The sequence below is a fragment of the Ursus arctos genome, chromosome X (genome assembly GCF_023065955.2).
Source record: "Ursus arctos isolate Adak ecotype North America chromosome X, UrsArc2.0, whole genome shotgun sequence".
Taxonomy (NCBI): Eukaryota; Metazoa; Chordata; class Mammalia; order Carnivora; family Ursidae; genus Ursus; species Ursus arctos.
Genome location: NC_079873.1, coordinates 51760078 through 51780492, shown reverse-complemented (window position 1 = coordinate 51780492; position 20415 = coordinate 51760078). Strand labels below are relative to the sequence as shown.

Genomic DNA, 20415 nt, shown 5'->3' with positions numbered 1-20415 from the left:
AAACCAACATAGCAGTGGATTGCTGGAAAAGTAAAATGCTACAATTTCCAGCTATGGAAGACAACCTAGAGATCACCCGGTCTAAGCCCCCCTTACTGCACAGAAGTGAAAAACAGCAGATATTTCAATCTAACCTTAACTATTTCAATATTTGCTCTGTAGTCTTACTTCAGTGTCCACAGTGTTTTTCTGGGTCAGGTGCCGATTCATGGCAATGAAAACATACTTATAAAGGCATTCCCAGTACACAGGACAACCACGATCCCTCCCCTGCCCGCCCAAGGGCGCAAAGTGAAATTCCTCCCACAGTTAGACACAGCCTCCTTGGGGTCTGGGACAGAAGCACGTCAGCAACCAGGAAATGAGCGGAACCTTGAGGCTGAACGCTTACAGCCCGCACGGTTGCTTTGAGAAAAGAACACTTCCGGCTGGAGAGGCCTTGCCCCCAATCTGTGGTTAGGTCGGCCCCCACCTCTGTGTTCCGATTTGCCACGTTAACTCAGGGAGGCGGGCTTGCGTCTGGGTCACGCTCTCCCATTGGCTGCTGGCATAGCGGCGGTTTGGAGTGAGGGTAGTTCGTTGAACTGAAAGCTGTACGGAGTGCTGCGGCGCAAGGCCTGCAGTCGAGCCCAGTGTCCCGGCGGGAATCCGGGGCTGGCCAGGTGTAGGTTTCCAGGGGATGGATCGCGTGTGGAGTGCGTGGTGCGGGAAGTGCGTCAAAGAGAAAGGGTCGTCGCCACTTTGGGCCCAGCGCATCGTGGTCGCCTGGCTCAGTAGGGCCGAGTGGGATCAGGTGACGGTGTATCTGTTTTGTGACGACCATAAATTGCAGCGGTACGCCCTGAACCGCATCACCGTGTGGAGGAGTAGGTAAGGCTGCAGGCTCAGCCCTCCTGCTTGCGTGCTGGTGGCGCCTCACCTCTTCCGTTGTAGGATTCCTCTTATAAGGCCCTAGTGTGCAGTCTTCTAAATGCCTAAGGCCCTTATGAGTGGTCTGGGCGTTGCCCCTTTCCCAAGAGCCTGGGGGAAAGTCACAGCCAAACTTTTGAACTAATCCCGTGTGCGGAAAGGAAGGGGGTGTGCCTCAACCACCCTCTTTTTTTAAATCTTCGAGCTTTAACCCTTACCTTCTTCTGTCTTGGGGAGGGTGTCGAAGGGACCAGTGTGGCCGAGCTAGGATTTAAGGAGTAGGTTAACACCCTAGGGTGGATTTCCGAGTCGAATTGGGCTGGAGGGGGGGCGGTGCTTCTAGCAAAAGCATGTTTGAATGGAGCACCTCAGTCCAGTTGCTAATATTGAGTTGGGAGCAGACAAAAGATGAAGTCTTTTCTAGCTGAATGAATCGAAGGTTTTAGAATGAAAGAAACACTTAATTGTTGGTTGATTGCCTAGCAGTTAGGTGTCCTTTGTAAACCCTAGCCGGCCTTTCACACCCTGTATACAATTGGATCCCAGGGACATTATCCTCCCTCTTCCCACTTTTTTGATTTGTGTCTAGTTATGCGCTGGAGCCAGTTATGTAATTGGAATAACTTACAAAGATTTAGGTTCTGAGGTGGAGGGTGGACCAGGATTAAGGGCCCTTTATGATGGTGCTGGACTATGGCCCTTTAGGTTAGGCAACGAACTCCCCCTGGCAGTGGCTTCTACTGCTGACCTGGTACGCTGTAAGCTCATGGATGTAACTGGTGGCTTGGGCCCTGATGAACTTAGACTGCTCTATGGCATGGCGTTGGTCAGGTAAGACCTACATGGGTAGGGGCGGGGGTGGGTTGAGAGATGGGTGGGGGTAGCACTTGATAAGCAAAGCTTGGCTTTACTTGCTACCTGAAGCAAAAAGCCCCATGTGTCCCTCTGTATGGGTCACCCTGTGATTGTTTGACTTGACAGCTTTTGGTACCCCCTGTCAATGCACATTGCTCTTTTTTTTTATTCCTGAGAGCCTTCCCTCTTCCATTTTCCTTCCCTTTCTGGAATGTGGGGTGGAGGTGATTTACACCAAGTGATCTTAGTGAATCTCTTCCAGCTGATAATTTGATTTTTTTTTTCCTTCCCCTTTAACTCTTTTACCCAGAAGAACTTTTCTGAATGGTCTGATGTCCTTGGCCATGATTTAATGTGGATTTTTCAGCCCTTCTCCCATCTCTGCCAAGCACCATCATTTCCCCCTTCTGTCCTTGAACACTAAAATGTTGCTGAGTTGAAGTGGACACATGGTCTGGGAGTTCCTGATTAACAAAGTGATTTAGAGTGGTTCTAGCTGTTTCATACACATCAGGAAAAAGACTGCCGCTGAATTTTCTCATTTGTCAAAATTTGCTCATCTCATACTGTTTACTTTGTGTGCCTTGAGGTCCTCCCTAGCTCTTCTTACCTTCTCCATCATTTAGGTGGGCTCCCCATATCATTTGATGTAGTCTTTTGTTTTAGCATTTATAACATGATCTAGCACAATATGTTTTATTATGTCATGATTAATTATCCTAGACTGACCTCTTCAAGGCCAGAGCAATGTCTTCTTCATCTGTATGGCTTCAGTACAGGACAGACATCCCTGTGCTGGCTGATGACAATCATAAGAAGAGGACAGAACAGTTTGTGGAAAGGTTGTAGAAATGCAGAGTGTCAGTAACTCAGGAAGGTGTTTTGAAGCCCCACTGGTTTGAGTAAAACAGTTCCTTGGGCTATGCCACTTATTTCTTCCCCAACCCCAGGTTTGTGAATCTTATCTCAGAGAGGAGGACAAAGTTTGTCAAGCTCCCTCTCAAGTTCCTGGCTCAGGAGGTATGTGTGACAAAATGGCCTTGCTCAATTCTCTCTCCCCAGGAGGGCTCACTTAATGGGGCATGGGGTGATATGGGCACACAGTCAGACTAGCTCATCCCACCACTACCAGCCAAGCCCAGCAAGAACCCCAGAACCTCAGCCTCCAGTTTGAAAGAAGCAGACTTGCTCCCTTGCTCATGGCTGTTATCTTCAGTGGCTTGGCCTGTGCAGCTTGTTGGGAGTGGGCCAGTGAAGCTGAGGCACTGGAATGCTCCACTGGGTGAGGACAGGAAAGAGGTGGCAGTCACAGCACCTGCCTTCTGGGAGCTGACAGTCTGAGGGAGGAGACAAGCTCAGCCAAGCAGCATGAAAATGCCTGACATTCCTGCCCTGAGTGAGTACGTGAGGTGTGTAGAAGCCCAGAGGGCAGGCAGGTTCTCAGCCATCAAGAGAAGCTTCCTGAGAAAGGGTGTGGGAGGGAGGGAGGAAGAGTAAAGGGTACCCAGGGATTGGGACTCACAGACAGGGCAGGGGAAGGCTGGAAGTGATCATGGTTGGAGGAGGTAGTTACCTTTTCTGATTTTCAAGATCACCTCCACAGAGCAGTAAAAAGAATAAGAAGACCTTGTTTCTAATTTTGTCTCTGCCATTAAAACTGGAACTTCCCCAGGACCTCAGTATTTTTATCTGTAAACTGTGGAGAAGCCAGGCTAATTCATTTCTGTGGTCCCTTCCAGCTTTAATATTTTCTAATTTCTGTACTCACACCATCTGTCACAATCAGGTAAACATCCCGGATTGGATTGTTGAACTTCGCCATGAGTTGACCCACAAGAAAATGCCCCATATAAATGACTGCCGCAGAGGTGAGTCTTCGGGGGAATATACCGATCATAGTTAAGCCCAGGGGCCTTGGCTGGGTGGCACTGTGGGGAGAGGGAGAGGAAGGAGAATCTCTAACTGGTGTCAGAGCCAGAAGTAGGGTGAGGCAAGTGAGGTACTTGTCTTGGGCACAAACTTTAAGGGGATGTCATAAGCTCAGTAACCAAGATAAATAACATTTTGATGTGGAAAACCCACAATGAACAAAATGACAAAATTTTAAATACAGGATGATTATTAGTGATTTCTCCTTTTGCTTCAGACTCCAATATGGCTTGGCAGGACACTGTTCTGATCCTTTTTTGATATCTTGATTACTGCATTTATTGACATCCCCTTAAATTTCATACCTAAAGAGGTGAATGGGGGACAAGTTGAGAGGTGTGAGCCCTCAAGTGTCATGAACCCAGGAATTCTTTAGACACCCCATCCCAATTGATTCAGCCTAGTCACTTCATGTTGGGGAAACTGAGATCTAGAAAAGGGAAGAGACTCAGCCAAGGCCATGTAACTAGCTAGTGGCCTGGGTCCTTATTCTTCACTTGCCAGCCCTTTGTCATTTTTGGCATCCCATCTCTAATACTGGTATTAGTTTCTTCTAGGAAAGGTGTGGTGAGCAGAAGAAAGCAAAGAACAGGGAGATAACCCAGAGCAAGAGGGGCTACTTCTAGATATTTGAGATTTGTGCCTTCTCAGAGCCAAGCCTCTTCCCTGGGGTCTTCCCAAAATGCTTATAAGAGGAGGCGAGGGGCCTGCTAGGAGCTGTTTGCCTATGGCTACTCCTACGACACTGCCTGCCTTCCTCCCCTCCTTTAGGCTGTTATTTTGTTCTGGATTGGCTCCAGAAGACCTACTGGTGCCGCCAGCTGGAGAACAGCCTGAGAGAGACCTGGGAGCTGGAGGAGGATAGGGAAGAGACAGATGAAGAAGATCAAGAGGAAGATAAAAATATTGTTGTTGATGACATCACAGAACAGAGACCAGAGCCTAAGGATAAAGGGAAAGGTGCAGAACTGGATATCAGAGTTGATGGAGAAAGTGAAGGCAACAAAGAGGTTGATTCACATTTGGAAAAGGCTCTGAGACATAAAGAGCTATATGGTAGGTGTCCTTGGGTCGGGAGAGGGGCATGGAGGGGCCCATGAGTCTGGAAGACTCAGACTTAGGTTTAACACTGGTTATTTTCCTGGCTCAGCATTTCCTCTGGGGTCGTGGTGAGTTTTAGCTTAAAACAGTTACTGTCACAAACCATTTCCCTTGAGCCCTGTGAAGTAGGAGAAGCAAGAATTCTAATTCCCAATTTACAACTCAAGAAATGAGGTGAGAGGGGCTTGGAATCCCATGAGGAGCAGAGGGCTGGGGTTCCCTATCTGTTTCCATATTCTGTTTCAGAAAGAGCCCGAGAACTGCTGGTATCATACGAAGAGGAGCAGTTTAAGGTAAGAAAGTGCCCTTGACTTAGTGTGTTTTCACTTGCCCCAGCCATTTCTTCCCTTTTACCAGCTTCCTGAGAGAAGTCCCGAGAAGGAGTTTGAAAGAAAAGTGGCAGAGCTTGAGGGAACTTCTCGGAAAGAGAGAGGGGGGAACTAGGAAGGAGACGAGAAGCAGAATCCAGTTGGCTGATCCTCCACACCGATGGAAGAGAGCAGATGATGGAAGTCTGTGGATAATCTGCCCCGCTGGGTGGTAGGGAACAACTGGGCATAGGTGGTTGTATAGTCCTGCAATACTGCAGCTGATAAGCAGATGGCACCCGGGAACTTTCCTAGATCAGGTGAGCTTGAGGGATGCTATTTTAGCAGGAAGGGAGGTAGCCTAGAAACCATTCAGCTTGACTCTTTCTTTTCACAGATGAAGACATAAATTGAAGCCACAGATGAGTGAAGGGACTAGCCCCAGGTCACATATGCAATTAGTGATAGAAACAGAATGAGAATCTCGGTCTCCTGATTCCCTTTCTTCCATAACCCATCTCTTCCCCTCATTCCTGGGCCCAAGGGTCTCTGGCCCGATTCCAACAAAATGCCCTCACTGAACATCTCAGTAGTAGAATATCTGGTGATTGGGAGGCACAGGGAATTCAGGGTGGGGAGGGAGGAGGAAGAAGAGAAGAAAGTCTGGCATTTGAAGGTCAGGATATTTTAAAATGTGGGGCCAGGAGGGGAGTTGTGGGCCCTGCATGCCCTGCCCTAGCCCATGAAGGGAGGTGCTGAGAGGTCCTATGGGAAGGGATCCTTGAAGGGTGGGAGAGGGTTGCTTGGCTGAATCAGGCTTCTGAAGGTAACTTCTTTGCTGGCAGGTGCTGGAGAAATTTAGGCATTTACCTCAGGCTGTTAAGGCTTGGAACAACCTGTCTCCACCTGTGGAAGGCATCCTGGCAGAGCTCAAGGGCATTACATGTGAGAACAGGTGTGTAACTAGGTAATCAGGGGCTGTCTGCTTTAGCAGCCTCACTGAAATAGGATTCCATATCTCAGCTTGCCAACCTCTGCTGTAAGGAAATCAGGGATAATCCTGATCCCCTTCAGGGTGACCCGAATTCTGCATGACCCTGTTCCCCTGGCCCTGCCAGCTGCCAGGTGGGAATTGCCTACTCTGAATCACTAAAACAGCCAGAGACAGGAATGTCTACTGTCATCAGTCCCCTGGCCAGCTTTGTTCCTCTCTGTCCAGCGGTATGTGGAGCTCTGGGCAAGTAGGAAAAGCCCTTCATCCTTACCACTTCACTGTCTAGCCCTTGTCCAAGTACGAGGTAAAAGATATGGTGAGCACTGCTGATCTTTTGAACTACAAGTGGGGAGTAATCGTGCCCCTTGGATAGTCATGGTTGGGGGAACAAAGAAGAGGCTTTCCCAGAGCCTGGCTCTTTGAAAGAGTGAGTCCCTCCCTGCTCAGTGTGGCCATGAGCCTTCCTCCCGCCCCCCCACCCTCCAAATAATGCTCAGTTCAGTCTAGTGCAGACAGTATCTATCCATTCCTATCTTCCCTAGCTCTTGGGTCTTGCTACCTAAATTGAGCTGGAAAGGGCTTTGAGGAACCTTCCACTAAACCTATAGAGGCACTGCTAGACCTTCCAAACTAGGGAGAGGTTGGAAGGAATCTGGGATGGAGCACAGAGTATTAGGAAGGTTGTGTAGGTGGCAGGGTGGGCCTGGATGGGAGCCTACAGTGCAGGTTAGGATTGCCTCTTGAGTCTTCTTCATTCCCAGGATACTGCTAGTTCCAAAGATGTTTTTATCAGTGTCTGCCCATCCTAGGTTTCTTGGCACCCTTCAGCAAAGGTCACCTCAGCAGCTGGGGTAACTATCCCTGTACCTCTGTACAGTAGTGTCTGCCCAGTTATGCGGAGCAGGCAGCTGGCTGTTTTAAGTGCTCTTCCTGGATGCTGACCTGAAGAGATGGGAGATGGATGGAAGGGCAACTCTTTCCACCTCAAACCTGGTGGAGCGAGGGATCTAAGCATGATAGCATGATCTGACAATGCCTCTGGCCATTGAGACACCTTGGGAGCTCATGTTCCCTCTCTAGGCCTGGTCAGCTAGGTGAGCCTCTTTTGGAGAGAACTGCTAGATTTGGTGAAGACAACTGGCTGTTGGTTTCAGTTTGAGCTACATGGGGTGAGGGATTACCCCTATAGCCTATGCTTTCAACCCCTGTAACTTAGTTCTGGGTTCTTGGGTCCCTAGGAATAAGGATTGTATTTGCTCCAGCAGTTGAGTCCCCAAAGTTTCTGCTTCTAGGATTTGAAAGAGGGTAACCGGGGAGAAGGGGAGGGGTAAGAGACTGGAAGACTGTCAAGCAAAAAGACTGAGTAGTAGCAAAAGTCTAAAAGCCCTTGACCTTGTGTCCCTAGGCATTACCTCCTCTGTGGGCCTGGGACCTTTCTCCGTCTGTGCTTTCAGGATTGTTCAGCCACTACCGCCCTCATTATGGGCCTTAGATCAGCACGTGCTTGGTAAATGCTTGTTCAGAACCCACTTATCCCAGTCTCTGGCCCAGCCTCTGCCCCAGAAGGCTGAGGCCTGAGATCCAACTGTCAGCTGTCTTCGTTTCCTGTGCTGCTTTGCCCACTTGAGCCAGAGGCATAAGCTGCCTTAGGAGTGGGTAAGGGAATAGAAGAGGGTCTTCTCTCTGCTCACTTGGCTTAATTAAGTGTCCTCTTGCTCCAGGGAGGCTGTGTTGGATGCTTTTCTGGATGATGGCTTTCTCATCCCCACATTTGAGCAGTTGGCAGCTTTGCAGATAGACTATGAAGGTATGGTCCTGGGGGTTCACTTCAGTCTTAAAGTACTGTGCTTCCTGGGCAAGAACACCAGGGGTTGGCTGGGTGGCCCAGGACGGGGAGGCAAGGGCGGTTTCCTGCCATTCCATAGCCTCTGGAAGCCTGTTTCAGCTGAGCAGAGCAGGTAGCCTCACTGTTAACTCAGTTGTTGGGCTGTTCTTAGGTGGCCTGGAATTGGGTGGGCTGGGGTGGGATGGGATGGGCTGGGGTGTGGGGGAGTCTTAATGTCATTATTTGCTATGTTAATTGTGATTTAGCCACTTACTAGAGAGCTAGAACAGCAGAACTGGAAGGGCCTTGTGAGGTCATCTAGTTCAACATCCTCATGTTACAGATGGGCAGACTGAGGTCCAGAGAGGGGAAGGTACTGACCCAAAGTTACACAGTGAGTTATTGACAAAGCTGAAGCTAGAACCAGAGCTTTTTTTTTTTTTTTTAATACTTTGTTTTGAGTCATTTGGTTGTCAGATACTAACTCATATCTCTCCTTACTGTTCTGCTCTTCTCTTTCTGTTCTGTGGTGGCAACTCTGTTGTTGGTGGGCCCCCCCTCCTCTCTCTCTTGCGTCCCCTTCCTCCCCACCTTCTCTTCCCCTTTCCTTTTCTTCTTTCCTTCCTCTCTTTTCCCCTTTCCTCCCTCCTTGTCTTCCATGGGCCCCTGCCTCCCCTTTCCATCAACCTGTATCCCTTACAAACCAGAAAACATGGACCTGAGTGACATCCTGGTGCCAAAGCCATTCTCTCAATTCTGGCAGCCTCTGCTCAGGGGCCTGCACTCCCAGACCTTCACGCAGGCCCTGCTGGAGAGGATGTTCTCCGAGCTGCCAGCTTTGGGGGACAGCGGGATCCGGCCCACCTACATCCTCAGATGGACCATTGAACTGATTGTGGCTAACACCAAGACTGGTGAGGGAGACTAGCCCTGGCCTCCGGGCCTAACACAGCCCAGGCAGGAGCATCTGCCACTGTCCTCAGCTCTCAGCTGAGTAACTCCAGGCGGTCATGTCCCTTGTTAAAGGTTTAGGCTTGCCCAGGAGGGCCCCCACAGCAGCAGTGGACAAATCTTCCATCTTTTTTTTTTTTTTCCTCAGAGCCAAGTAAACTGGTCTGGGATAAAAGGGCCTAAATGCTTGAGCCATTGGGAGGCATAGAGTGGGGAGTCTGGAGGAGTGGGGAGGGACAGAGCCAAGCTTTTAAAGGTACAAGGTTTGGTGGGAGGCTTATTCTTTCCTTCTCCTCAGACCCTCTCTTCTCTGTCAGGACGGAATGCCCGCCGATTCTCTGCAAGCCAGTGGGAAGCGAGAAGGAGCTGGAGGCTATTCAACTGCTCTGCCTCCCTTGACTGGCCCCGGGTGGTTGAGTCCTGCTTGGGCTCACCTTGCTGGGCCAGCTCCCAACTCCTTCAGCTGTAAGTCTCTTGAATTCCATCTGGTAAGAGGGTGAGGCTCCACAGGCCTCAGGGCCACAGGGTCCTAGAGTGGCAGAGTTGGGCCTTTGCAAGGACTCTGAGTCCCATTCCCCTCCTACTAACAGATGGGAGAACTGAGTCCCAGATGGCGTAGGGGTAGGGAATTCTTGCCTAAGATCGCACAGCTTAAGACCTGGCTCAACTGAGTCCAGTATGAGAATGATTGAGACAATTCCCTCCCACCCCCAGAGTGCTTAGCACAGTAGCCTGTACAAAGTAAGTGCACAATAAATGGTAGCTGCTGTTTATTATTAAACCCAGTCTTCTGACTCTGAGCCCAGTGCTGTCGCCTTTGTTATCCTCCCAAAGTGTACCTCTCCTAGGTGCTCACCAACCTTCAGTGACTTCCTGTTGCCATTCTGATGAAGTCTAGGCTTCTTGGCCTGACATTCAAAGATCTTTCTGATTCTGTCCCAGCCTATCATGGTAACCATACCTCCTGTGATTCCCCTTTACCCAGTCTACCCTGGGTGCTGTGGTCAAACTGAATATTGCACTGGTTCCTGTAAATACCTGCGGTTGTCTCCCTTTCCTTTTCTCTGTCATATTCGGACCCCGAGCCACTTCCCTCATACTCATGGAAGCCTTTAGCACGCAGTTCTCTTCCTGCTTTCTGGAGCAGTATCTGTTTCATTTGAGTGATCCATCTGACACTCTTCTCCTCCTCCACTCCAGTGACCTTCATTTTCCACTACACCCTGCAACCCATTTTCATCATTCAGAGCTGTTCCACCTCTGAAACCTGACATCCCAGGATCCCACTCAGTGACCATAACCTCTTGTCCTTCCATTTCTCACCCTTGCATCCCATGATGTTAGCTCTTTGCCTGCATCCAGACTTCCATCCCTCCATTTCCTGTCTCCCTCAACCTTGCTTCCTCTCCATCCTGTCTGTGGTTGATCACTTCAGCCACTCACCGTCAGGACTGTCAGCTCTGCCCATCCTTTGGTGTTTCTGACTTGCAAACCCCTGAGCTGGGATTGATCCTCCCGACTCTGCTTCCCCCACTCCTCAGCCCGGGTAGCTGAGCTCTGCTGGAGAAAACCACATAGCACTGCGGATTGCTGCCACTATGGAGGTATGATTTTTCATCTCAGGCCAGGCCTCAGTTCTGCTTGTCTGAACGTTTTACTTGTTTTCTGCCCATTGTCTCTTGTGTTTCCTGACTGTTCTAAGCCCTGACCACTCACCTCAAGCCCCTCCCCCTCTCCCATTTCACCCTAGCTTCCTCGAGCATCCAGCAGGGCCCCCTTGACCTGAGGTGCAGCCCTCGTGAACTGATCTGCAGCTACACTCAACCATCTCGCCAGTCTCAGGATGAGGTGGCCTTGCCCCGCTTCAAAGCCTGCTCCTCCACCTGTGCTCTGGAGCCACCTCTGCCAGCATCACTGGGGCCTCGACCCTGCCTCTCACTTGCTCTCCTGGCTCTTGCTCTTCAACTTATGAATGTGTCTCAGTTTTTTTCATCTTAAAATAACAGTAACATAAGCAAAATCTCCTTTGACCCTGCATCCCTATGGTGGGTAATCAGCAGCATATCAGTCCCCCCCTCCACCACCATCAGAACATCTCAAAAGAGTAGTCTACACTTAGCAGTCTTGATTTCCTCACTATCCTCTTAATTCCTCAACCTGCTGCAATTTGGCATTTACTACCAAAACTGCTTTGACCTCCTAATTAACCAAATCCAGTGAGCCCTTGTCCGTTGCTGTATCTGCTGCATTAATGGCTATTTACTACTCTCTCTTTGCAGTGCCTGGGCTTTTTTCCCCAGTTCTTATAAAGTGCCAAGGCCCAAATCTCTTTATCTATCCCAGGCTTCTCCCCCAAGATTCAGCCTCCTGTATTTGATTATATGTCAGACATCTCCCCACAGATGGCCCACAGTTACTTTACTGTGACTAGAAGAGAATTGGTCATCTTACTCTCAACCCCAATCCCAAAGTGATCTCCTCTTTTGCTCCCTGTCTCACTTGGTGGTATCACTATCTATGCTGTTACGTTGACTCTCAAGCACCTCCCAAATCTGAGATTTTGTGTTTCCATGTGTACTTCCCATAGTGTCTCCTTCCCTCTATCAGACTTAAGTTTTTCAAAGGTAAGAGCTCTGTATTAGCCATCTGTGCCCTAAACCACCACACAAATCCAGGCCCTAAACAGACCTCAGTAAACATCGTTGAACCAAAGTGTACTGTGCCGTCTCATTGCCAGCAGTGCTCTCTTTGGTGGGAGCTAAATTTGTGCTTGGGGACTGAATGAAGTGGGAGTCTAGATGCCAAGACCCTCTTAGTCCCCTGATCCCTCCATAGAGTCAGAAAGTCATTCTTGAACCCTAATGGCATTTAGGGCACGGTAGTAGTTTATAAGAGAAAAAAATATAGCTTTGTAGACAAAGTAAGCCAGGGCAAGACCTCCGGGACATGGAACTGAACCAAACAGCCAAATATCCAGATGTGTATGCTCTAGACTGGAAGTGATATGGATGGGTGGGAAACTGGGAGGAGAACCAAAAGACTTGGAGGGGTTAGGAAAGCATGACAGGTCATTTGAGCAATTCCAGGAGGAGAATAAACGAAGTTTCAAAGTCTAGAAAGACCATGGTGTGTGAATGTAATGGGGGGAGGGAGTGAAAAGAGTAGCATGGAGAGGTTTGGATAGGTGGCCTTCAAGGTACTTTCCAATCCTAAGTGCTTGCAGAGTGGAAGCTGCTGGTCTTGGAGAAGTCTGGACCACAGAGATCTCCCAATCCAAGCATACCAGAGGGATGCGACACATGCCAGCAGTAACAGCGGCTAACTTGGGTACGACTCCTTGTGCACAGATTCTGCTTTTCCCAGATACTCAGTGAATCTAGAGTCCTAATCACCCCATTACACAGATTGAGACACAGGATTATCCTAGGTATTTTGCCGTAAGTCAGTGGTATGTCTGCAAGTCAGAGCTGGAGCTAGAATCCAGATACCCTGTCCTTATTCCTGTGTTCTTTCTATAATGTTCCATTAGATTGCATGGTTGTGGAAAGCATGTGTTATTAGGCATATAGAGAACCTGACTTTGTTTTCTGCAGAAGAAAAAATAAAAGATACCACTGGCAGTTAACTGTCTCAGGCATGGTGCTGTGCTTTTTGTAGAAGTAATTTCATTTGACACAGTCTTTGGTGGTGGGAGTATTATATCCTTATTTGATAAGAAAGACATTGAGGTGCTAAGGAGTGAAGTGATTTATCCAAAAGTCACACAGTTTGTTGATGGTGGCACAGGGATTTGGGACCAGGTTTTGTGAGTCCAAAATCCACATTCTTTCCACAACCTGACCTGTGACCAGACAAACCCTAGGAGAGAGATGCATTTTAAGATTCACATCACCCCTACACCTCAGTGGTCACACTAGACAGCTTGAGGTAGCGAGTGGGTAATAATAAACAGTGGTGATACAGCATCTTGCCAATATCAAGTGCCTGGGAATATTTATTTTCAATCATACTAATGGCCCACAGTGAGAGGGAAGAGCTTCTCTCTGGCTTTTTCTCCAAGAAGGCTAGAAACTTTTCAAGAGCTTCCCCCCAGCCAGCCAATATTAATTCAATTTGAGCCAGTGTCCTCTTGGAATATGAAATTAGCCCTGCAGAAGGGGTCTCCCAATAGAGTCACTAGCCCCCAGCCCTATCCCCCCCCCCGCCGTGACCAAAGACCATATGTGGCCAGATAGCCTGCTGAGCATATGGCGACCTCCATGAACAACTCACAGTGCAGTTCACAACTCAGTACACCTAGAAGGGAGCTATTTGTCCACTCCCCCAGATGCCTGGTTTTATATGAGGCTCTGGAAGGGGTGTTCACCCTCTTCCTCCCTAGGAACTCTCCTCCCTATTGGCTCTATGTCTGTTGCTGGTTTTGCTGTTAGCACCATCCTTCATGTGCACACTGTTATCATCTTTAACTCTTCTCTGCCTGACCCCTACCATCCAGTCACCAAGCCCTGCTCTCTGTCTTTCACAGTTTCTCTCCCCCTCATCTCCACTGTCAGTGCCCTCTGTCAACCCTTACCGGCTTTCTGGTCTCCCTGCCTCCAGGCTGCCCCATCCACTCCATCCTCCATGTGGCCATCCTCCACATGTGCACCATGGTGATCTTCAGAAATGCAGCAATCACCTGTGCTTAGAGTTGTCAGGTGAACCCCTCTGCCCGACACACACACGTAACCTTTGCAGCCTTCTCTTCCTCCCACAGCTCCCCAGCACAGCCCTTCTCCTGGAGCCAGGCTACTCCCACTACATGTACACGGTATAGTGTGCTCACTCTTGTCTCTGCACAAAGCCCTCCCTTGATCTCTCCTGCCCTCCTTGTACTCTCTGCCTCTCCCCAGCTCCTGTAGTGCCCAAGGTCCGCAGTGTTCATCTGGCTTCCCTCCCACATCTTGCTTTGTCTTGTCAACTGCTGGTTTTTTTTTTTTCTTTTCTTCCATTTCAGACTGGGCTAGAGTTGCTCCTGGAAAGGGATCACATTTTGTGTTCCATGCAGAAGGAGCCCAACACACTTCCAGGCACATCTTTGGAGCTCAGGACAAATAGCTCAGCTAGGCCCGGGGAAGAGAGGGATCTACCATTCTCATGTCCAGTCCTGTTGGCCTGTTGGCTAATTTGTGTATTTACATAGCATTTAGTACAGAAGAATAGCTATCATTTATTGCATGCCCACTCACTATGTGCCAGGCACTGTGCCAGGCATTCTATGTGACCTGTCTTCACTCTTCCCAACAACCCTATAAGTTAGGTGCCGTTATTACCCTTATTTTACTGAGAATAGAAGTGAGTCACAGAGATGAATCACAGAGCTTGTTCAGGGGCCCTGGTCCCATTTCTGTTTGCTCTTCTGCACTGCTTTTCAGAGGCATTCTGGAAACTCAGGAGACCAAGTTCAAACCATGGAATATTGGGGTATGAAGTGAGTTGAGATTTTGAATCTTTCTTACCCCATCCTTTCCTTTGCTCAGTGTCTTCAAAGCCATGGGACAGGTCCTGCCAGATGAGGAGCAGGAGAGGCTGCTACGCATCTGTTCCATTTATACCCAGACTGGAGAGAACAGCCTAGTACAGGAGGGCTCAGAGGCCTCCCCCATTGGGAAGTCTCCTTACACACTGGACAGCCTGTATTGGAGCCTCAAACCAGCTGTTTCCTTTGGAATTGAAGGAGAACCTCAGCCGCAGGAGGAGCAGGGCAGTCTTAATGATCTCAAGAAAGATGAAAAGGAGGAGAAAGATCTGGAAGATAGGGTGGAGGAGGAAGAAGAGGAAAATGATGACCAAAAGTGGGAGGAGGAAGATGAAGAAGATGACGAGGAGGAGGAGGAGGAGGAAGAAGAGGAAGAAGAGGAAGATAGAATGGAGGTGGGGCCTTTCTCTACTGGGGAGGAGTCTCCCACGGCTGAGAATGCCAGGCTGCTGGCCCAGAAAAGAGGAGCTTTGCAGGGCTCTCCATGGCAAGTTAGCTCTGGTAAGAAGCCTGATACCCACTTTCCATCACACCAGCCTTCCCTCTCCAGCTGGTTCTAGAGGCTTCCCTCCACACTAGAGAAGAGATGGAAAGTAGCAGAAGGTGGCCAGTGTGAGGCAACCTGACGTGTAGATGGCACCTGGCTTTCCTCCCCTTTAAGACAGAGTCTGTAAGCTTCCGGGCACTAACAGTTGTCACGCTACTGGTTGCTTCATGCAGAGTGCCCCATGGGGGATGGTGTGGGTGTGGGCACTGAGTAGCAAAATACAGAGAGAAAGCAAGAGGTGTGTGGATATATGTGATTCTGCATGTGTTTTTTGCATGCAGTGATCCAGGAGCAGGGAGACAAATAATAATGCTTTCTATGTATTATGTGTATGTGTGTGTATAAATGGAGGCTGGGTGGTGATGAGACTTCTCTTTTCTGTTTGTATGAGAAAGAGGGAAACCAGGGATATTAAGTTAGAGGAAGTGGAAGGGAGATCAGCAAAGTGAAAATAAAGGAGTGGTGTGATCTTAGGTGAGTATACAAGTTAGTGAGACAAAGCCTGAAGGGGGAAGAGAAGATTAGATGATAAGAAAGTGGGGGTACACAAGTCTTCTTCTCCTGAGGGATGTGTTTTGAGTGCCTTTGTTTAAGTTAGGGAACAGGAACTTTAAGGCAGGGAGATCCTGAAGGAACCAATAGTTTGGTGTATGTGTCGGGGGTGGGGGCATGTGTGTATGTGTACACACCGGAGGCAGGGGTAGATGTAGGGCACAGCCAGTATGATGAAACCTGAAAGAGGGAAGGAAAACAGCTGGGATTGGGTATGGTGTAGGGTGGGCATGGTTGGGAACAATAGGGAGAGAGAGGGAAGGTAGCAAAGGAACTTAGGGGTAAAGGTAGAGCCTTTGCCCTTGTGTGGACTTGTGTGTGGAAGGGCTGGTGCATAAAGGTGCTAGGTGTGAGGGAGCACCTTTATGTCTGTGTGTGGTCCTGTACGTGCTGGACATAACCAAAGCCTGGTGGCAGAGAAGTCTCTTAGGGCAGGGAGGGCTGTGTTTGGGGTCTTTGTAAATATTGACTGGGAGGGGCATTGATACAGGCAGAATTGTACGTGTGAGAGAGTAGGGGCTGTGAAAGAAGTCATTGTGAAGTGGATACTATGCATCTGTGCGTAGTTGCACACATGTTTTTGGAAGAAGAGGCAGGGTCACTGAGACCTTTGGGAGCCAGGAAGTATGTCTGAGGAGAAGTGGCAATGAGAGGTGGGGGTATATGGAAAAGTGTGAGAACAGTCAGTGAGACAGCCATCCAGAAGTAGCCCATGTGTGCTGTGTTGTCACTGAGGGACATGTACACAGATGTCAGGCTGGAGAGGGAGGGGCTGTGATACAGACAAAGGTTGGGGATGTTGGTGATGGAGAGGGAGGATGGTCAGGTCAGTGACAGACATGGGGGAAGTGGCCCCTGTGTATGAAGGTATCGTATTTATAGGGCAACACAGGGCATTAAGACAGACACAACTTCTTCCTGTAAAAGAATCGGGGTGGGTGGTTCTATGGGTAACATGAAAAGCTAGTCCAGGCGTGATACTTACCAGAATGCCAGGGGCATTGTGACAAGGAGAATTTTTTGGGTAAGGTACCAGGGAGATGGAGAAGGCCAGAAACTGGATCTACTTGGAGAAAGAAGCTCATGAAAGCTTCACTTGAACCAACATTGGCTGCACTGGTATAAGGATGGGAACGTTCCTCTCTCTAATACTACGTCGAGGGTGTTTAAGTGATTGGACAGAGGTGGTGGAGCATGCTTCATATGGTTCATTCTAAAGTGGAATATCTGTTGGGGGGCTGGGAGAGTAGTTTATGAAAGTGGAAAGGGTAGGATATTAAAGCCTTTTCTTCTCCCTCTTTCCATTGCTGCTGCTTTGTGGGCATACACATACACAGGGACATGAAGATTTCTCATACATTCTTGTATGCCTGTGAATGAGAGGTGTAGGAGGCAGGGAGTGAAACTGGGAGCATTCATTGAATGGTGGGTTCAGTCTGTGTGTTTATATACTTAGATGGCAGTGGGCAGTGGGTATGCAGTAAGATGGTCCTTCCCTAGATAAGGGATGTTCTTTGTGTTTACATCTGAGGGCAATAAGACCTTGCAGGGGCGGGGGGAGGGTACAATACCTCTGAGAGTCCACCCTGAGGTGGTACGTGGGGGTGTGTGTATATCTCTCAAGGCAAGACCACTAAGAAATGGGGCATTCAAACACGTTGGGGTGGGGGTTGTGTGTAGACGTGCAGGAAATCTAGGCCATTCAGATACTCTCAGGTATCTGGGTTTGGAGATGCAGTATGGGAATTCTGGGGCATCCAGACTCTCCAGGATATATGTGTGTGCAGAAATAGCAGAGCAGGTGAAAGGCTGAGGCAGTGATAAGGCCAGGTCTGAAGAAGATATCCTTGTCTGTGTTCATGTTGAGGACATGTCTGGCAAGCGGGAGAAGAGCCGAGAGGAACAGATATGTTTGTAGTTGTGTACATGGCATGTGTGGACTTGGGGGTGGGTTGTGTTGGCAAGTGTGGGTGTGTGTGAACACAGGGAAGGGAAGAAGGGCAATAAAGAGTGAATAAGGGAGTGTGGAAGGGGTAGGGAGTGTGAAGAAAGGAGCTCATAAGAAATGATGCAGACAGGAATGAGGCTGGACTTGCACAGAAATCCCATGCTGAGCGGGCTAATTGAGGTGGGCAGGTAGACCTTGTAGGTAGGCCTGTATACCAGTTTGAGAACTAGCTAATCAGCCCACTCTTGTCTCCTCCCTTTGCTCCACAGAAGATGTACGATGGGATACCTTCCCCTTGGGCCTAATGCCAGGTCAGACTGAGGACCCAGCAGAGCTTATGCTGGAGAATTATGACACCATGTATCTTTTGGACCAGCCTGTGTTAGAGCAGCGGCTGGAACCCCCAACAGGCAAGACTGGGTGAGTGCCAATGGCAGCAGGGTTTCTTACCCCTTTCTTGCCTCCCGCAGGAGGGAGGGAGGGAGGAAGGGAGGGATACAAAGTAGGATGGGTGGGGGAGGTAGCTTCCCCCAGTCAGGGCCTAAATGAGGGATGTATAAACTCCAGTCCCTGGCTGTGCCCTTGCCAGGACTCCCAGTCCCTAGTTGGGGGGGCGGGCATTGAGGTAGCCACACAGAGCTGGCTTGGCACCCCTTTCAGATTGCATCCAGTTTGTGTATGTGTGTGAGACAGAGAGAGTGTATGTATGTGTGCACACACATTTTGGGAGGAGAGAGTTTTGTAGCTTTCCTTGGATTCTCTAAAGGGTCCACCACTCCCAAAAGGTCAAGAACGGGTGCTGTAATTCAACTTCCTCATGCTTCTGAGGAGAAAACTGAGGCCCAGAAAGGGGATGGGATTTGTCCAAAGGTGCACAGAGTAATCAGTAGGCCTCCCCACACTGTGCAGGCATCTTGGTAGCAAGGCCTGCGCAGGGCTCCATGCTCTCCCTCGAAACTCGCCTCTGGATCACAGGCGTGGGAGCCCTTGGGTCATCAGGGAGCCAGGAACCAAGCAGCCCTTGCTGAGGGGCTCTGCTGGTAACACAAAGGAGCCCATCCAGAGGGCCTGTACATTCCGGAATGCGGGGCCATTGTGACCGGGAGAATCCTGTGAGTACCAGAGAGAGACCTCTGTGGGCCCTTGAAACTGAGTCTGTCCCTGTGCTGCCTGCCCACTCCCTGGGAGATGAGCCCCTCTTCCTCTGGACTTTCAGGCAGAGAGCTATAGAACCCAGGGGCCCCGGCAGCTGGCCAGGCCCAAGGCAGTGCTGTGGACTCTGTTCTAGGCCAGGGGGCAGCAGACCTCTTGGAGAGGAGACGAGGCAGCTGGGGAAACTAGGTGGTCTGTAGTTGGGAGTGGGGCCCACATGTCTGAAAGATCTCCTCTCCCCTTGGGTAGGGCTGGCTTGATGAGCATCAAGGTATCAAGTGTGGGCAGGTGGAGCTGTTAATTCCAGAAGGAAGCTGATCGGTCCAGTTCCCACACCCCCCGTAGTAGGGAGGCTTCCTCTGCTGGAACAGGCATGCCCATCCCTGCTCCTGGTCTCAGCTCCACCCCTGACTTGGCTATGTGTCCGGGAGCAAGTCCCTTTTCATCTCTGGGCCTCAGTTCCCTTGTTTGTAAGATGGTGGGTGATGGGAGGGAATGGGACTAGATCATCTCTGAGGGTTTTTTCAGCTGCAGTAGTGTAACCATGGATCTGCCTGAGGGGAAGGATGATGGCTTTGCTCTCAGCTGTCACCCTCATCTACCTGGAAGGACGTGCAGGAAGCAGGGGAAGCAAGAATGTTCTGAGCAGCGCCAGGGAGGGGAAGGGCAGTCCTCTCCCTAGAGCAACCTTGCAGTCCTGGGATGGGATCTGGGCCTAGCCCTGTAGCCCAGTCCTGGCCTTGAACCCCTTAACCAGCTGTTGGGGGTGGGAGGGATCCAGCCAGGGTCCTCTGGGACCCCAACATCTAGGGCCTTACAGAAAGACCTGTTAAGGTGGCCACTTTCAATATCTTACTGGGATGGGGTGGTACGGGCCCTCCCTCCTGCCTCGACCCAAATAATTCTGCTTTAATCTGGTTTATATACTAGGGCTCTGAATAAAGTTTCATTTGAAAAGTTGTGCTCCTTCCCTCCTTCTCTCAATTGGGGGGAAGGCAGAACTACCCCTGGGGCCCATCTGAAGTAGTTTCTGATTTGCTCCATAGTCTTCGTAAAACCAGGCAGGAAGGTGGGCCCTTTCCATAGACACACATCAATCAAGCGCCCTTAACCCTTCTAGAGCCTAAAGCTGGCTCTTTCCATGACTGACTCCTTTCCCCTCTCTCCACAGCACTCTCGGCTTGAGCTGTGGCGCGGGCAGTGACAACTGCAGCAACAGTAGCAATGGCAGCAGCAACTTGGAGGGCCTTCTCTGGAGCCAGGGCCAGCTGCATGGACTCAAAACTGGCCTGCAGCTCTTCTGACGCTCACTCTGGTTCAAGGTGTTAATCCACCCCTGTCGGGGCAACAGCCCATTCCCTGCCCCTGTTGTCCCCCTGCTCCCGGCCCCCACCAGTGCACCTGATGCTCCATGAAACAACCTGGGAGACAGCCCACATCAGCCCTATCAGCTCAGCTTTCTGCCACAGTGGAATTTGGAATATGTTTTTTTTTTTTATTTTGTTTTGAAAAACAATAAACAGGCAACTGTCAGTTTTGGTGTTTGTAAGGTAAGGGAGTGTGTGCTGGGGCAGACCAGTGTAGTTGCTTTTTTCTGGGGGACCCAGAGAAGGTGTGATCATAACAGGGCTTTAAGCAGAAGCTTGGGCCCACTGCCCCTAATTGTTTTCACCATCAGGCCCCACTCATACTTTCTTCCTGATTTGAACCATCTTAACTCCTCTCAGCTGTGGAATGGGGCTAGCTCACTTGGAAACATCAGGCTCCAGAAGAGAGATACTGCTGTAGAACCCAGCCAGCATCAGGGGAATCTGCTTGGAACCTCC

General features: G+C 49.8%; 1 protein-coding gene across 7 annotated transcripts; it reads left to right on the top strand.

The window, feature by feature from the left end:
• Nucleotides 1–539: 539 nt before the first annotated feature.
• Nucleotides 540–20122, top strand: LAS1L (LAS1 like ribosome biogenesis factor). 7 transcript variants are annotated; one of them, XM_026487612.4, is made up of 14 exons: nt 540–870; nt 1615–1740; nt 2715–2784; nt 3551–3632; nt 4465–4749; nt 5041–5087; nt 5948–6057; nt 7818–7903; nt 8265–8315; nt 8629–8835; nt 9190–9337; nt 14392–14891; nt 17707–17857; nt 19761–20122. In XM_026487612.4, the coding sequence occupies exons 1-14, from the start codon at nt 680–682 to the stop codon at nt 19891–19893; spliced, it is 2187 nt and encodes a 728-aa protein (XP_026343397.1). In that variant the 5' UTR covers nt 540–679; the 3' UTR covers nt 19894–20122. The 7 variants fall into 7 exon arrangements, with proteins under 7 accessions (XP_026343397.1, XP_026343395.1, XP_026343396.1 ...); XM_026487610.4 differs by lacking the exon at nt 19761–20122 and adding an exon at nt 18347–18548; XM_026487611.4 differs by lacking the exons at nt 8265–8315; nt 19761–20122 and adding an exon at nt 18347–18548.
• Nucleotides 20123–20415: the final 293 nt, after the last annotated feature.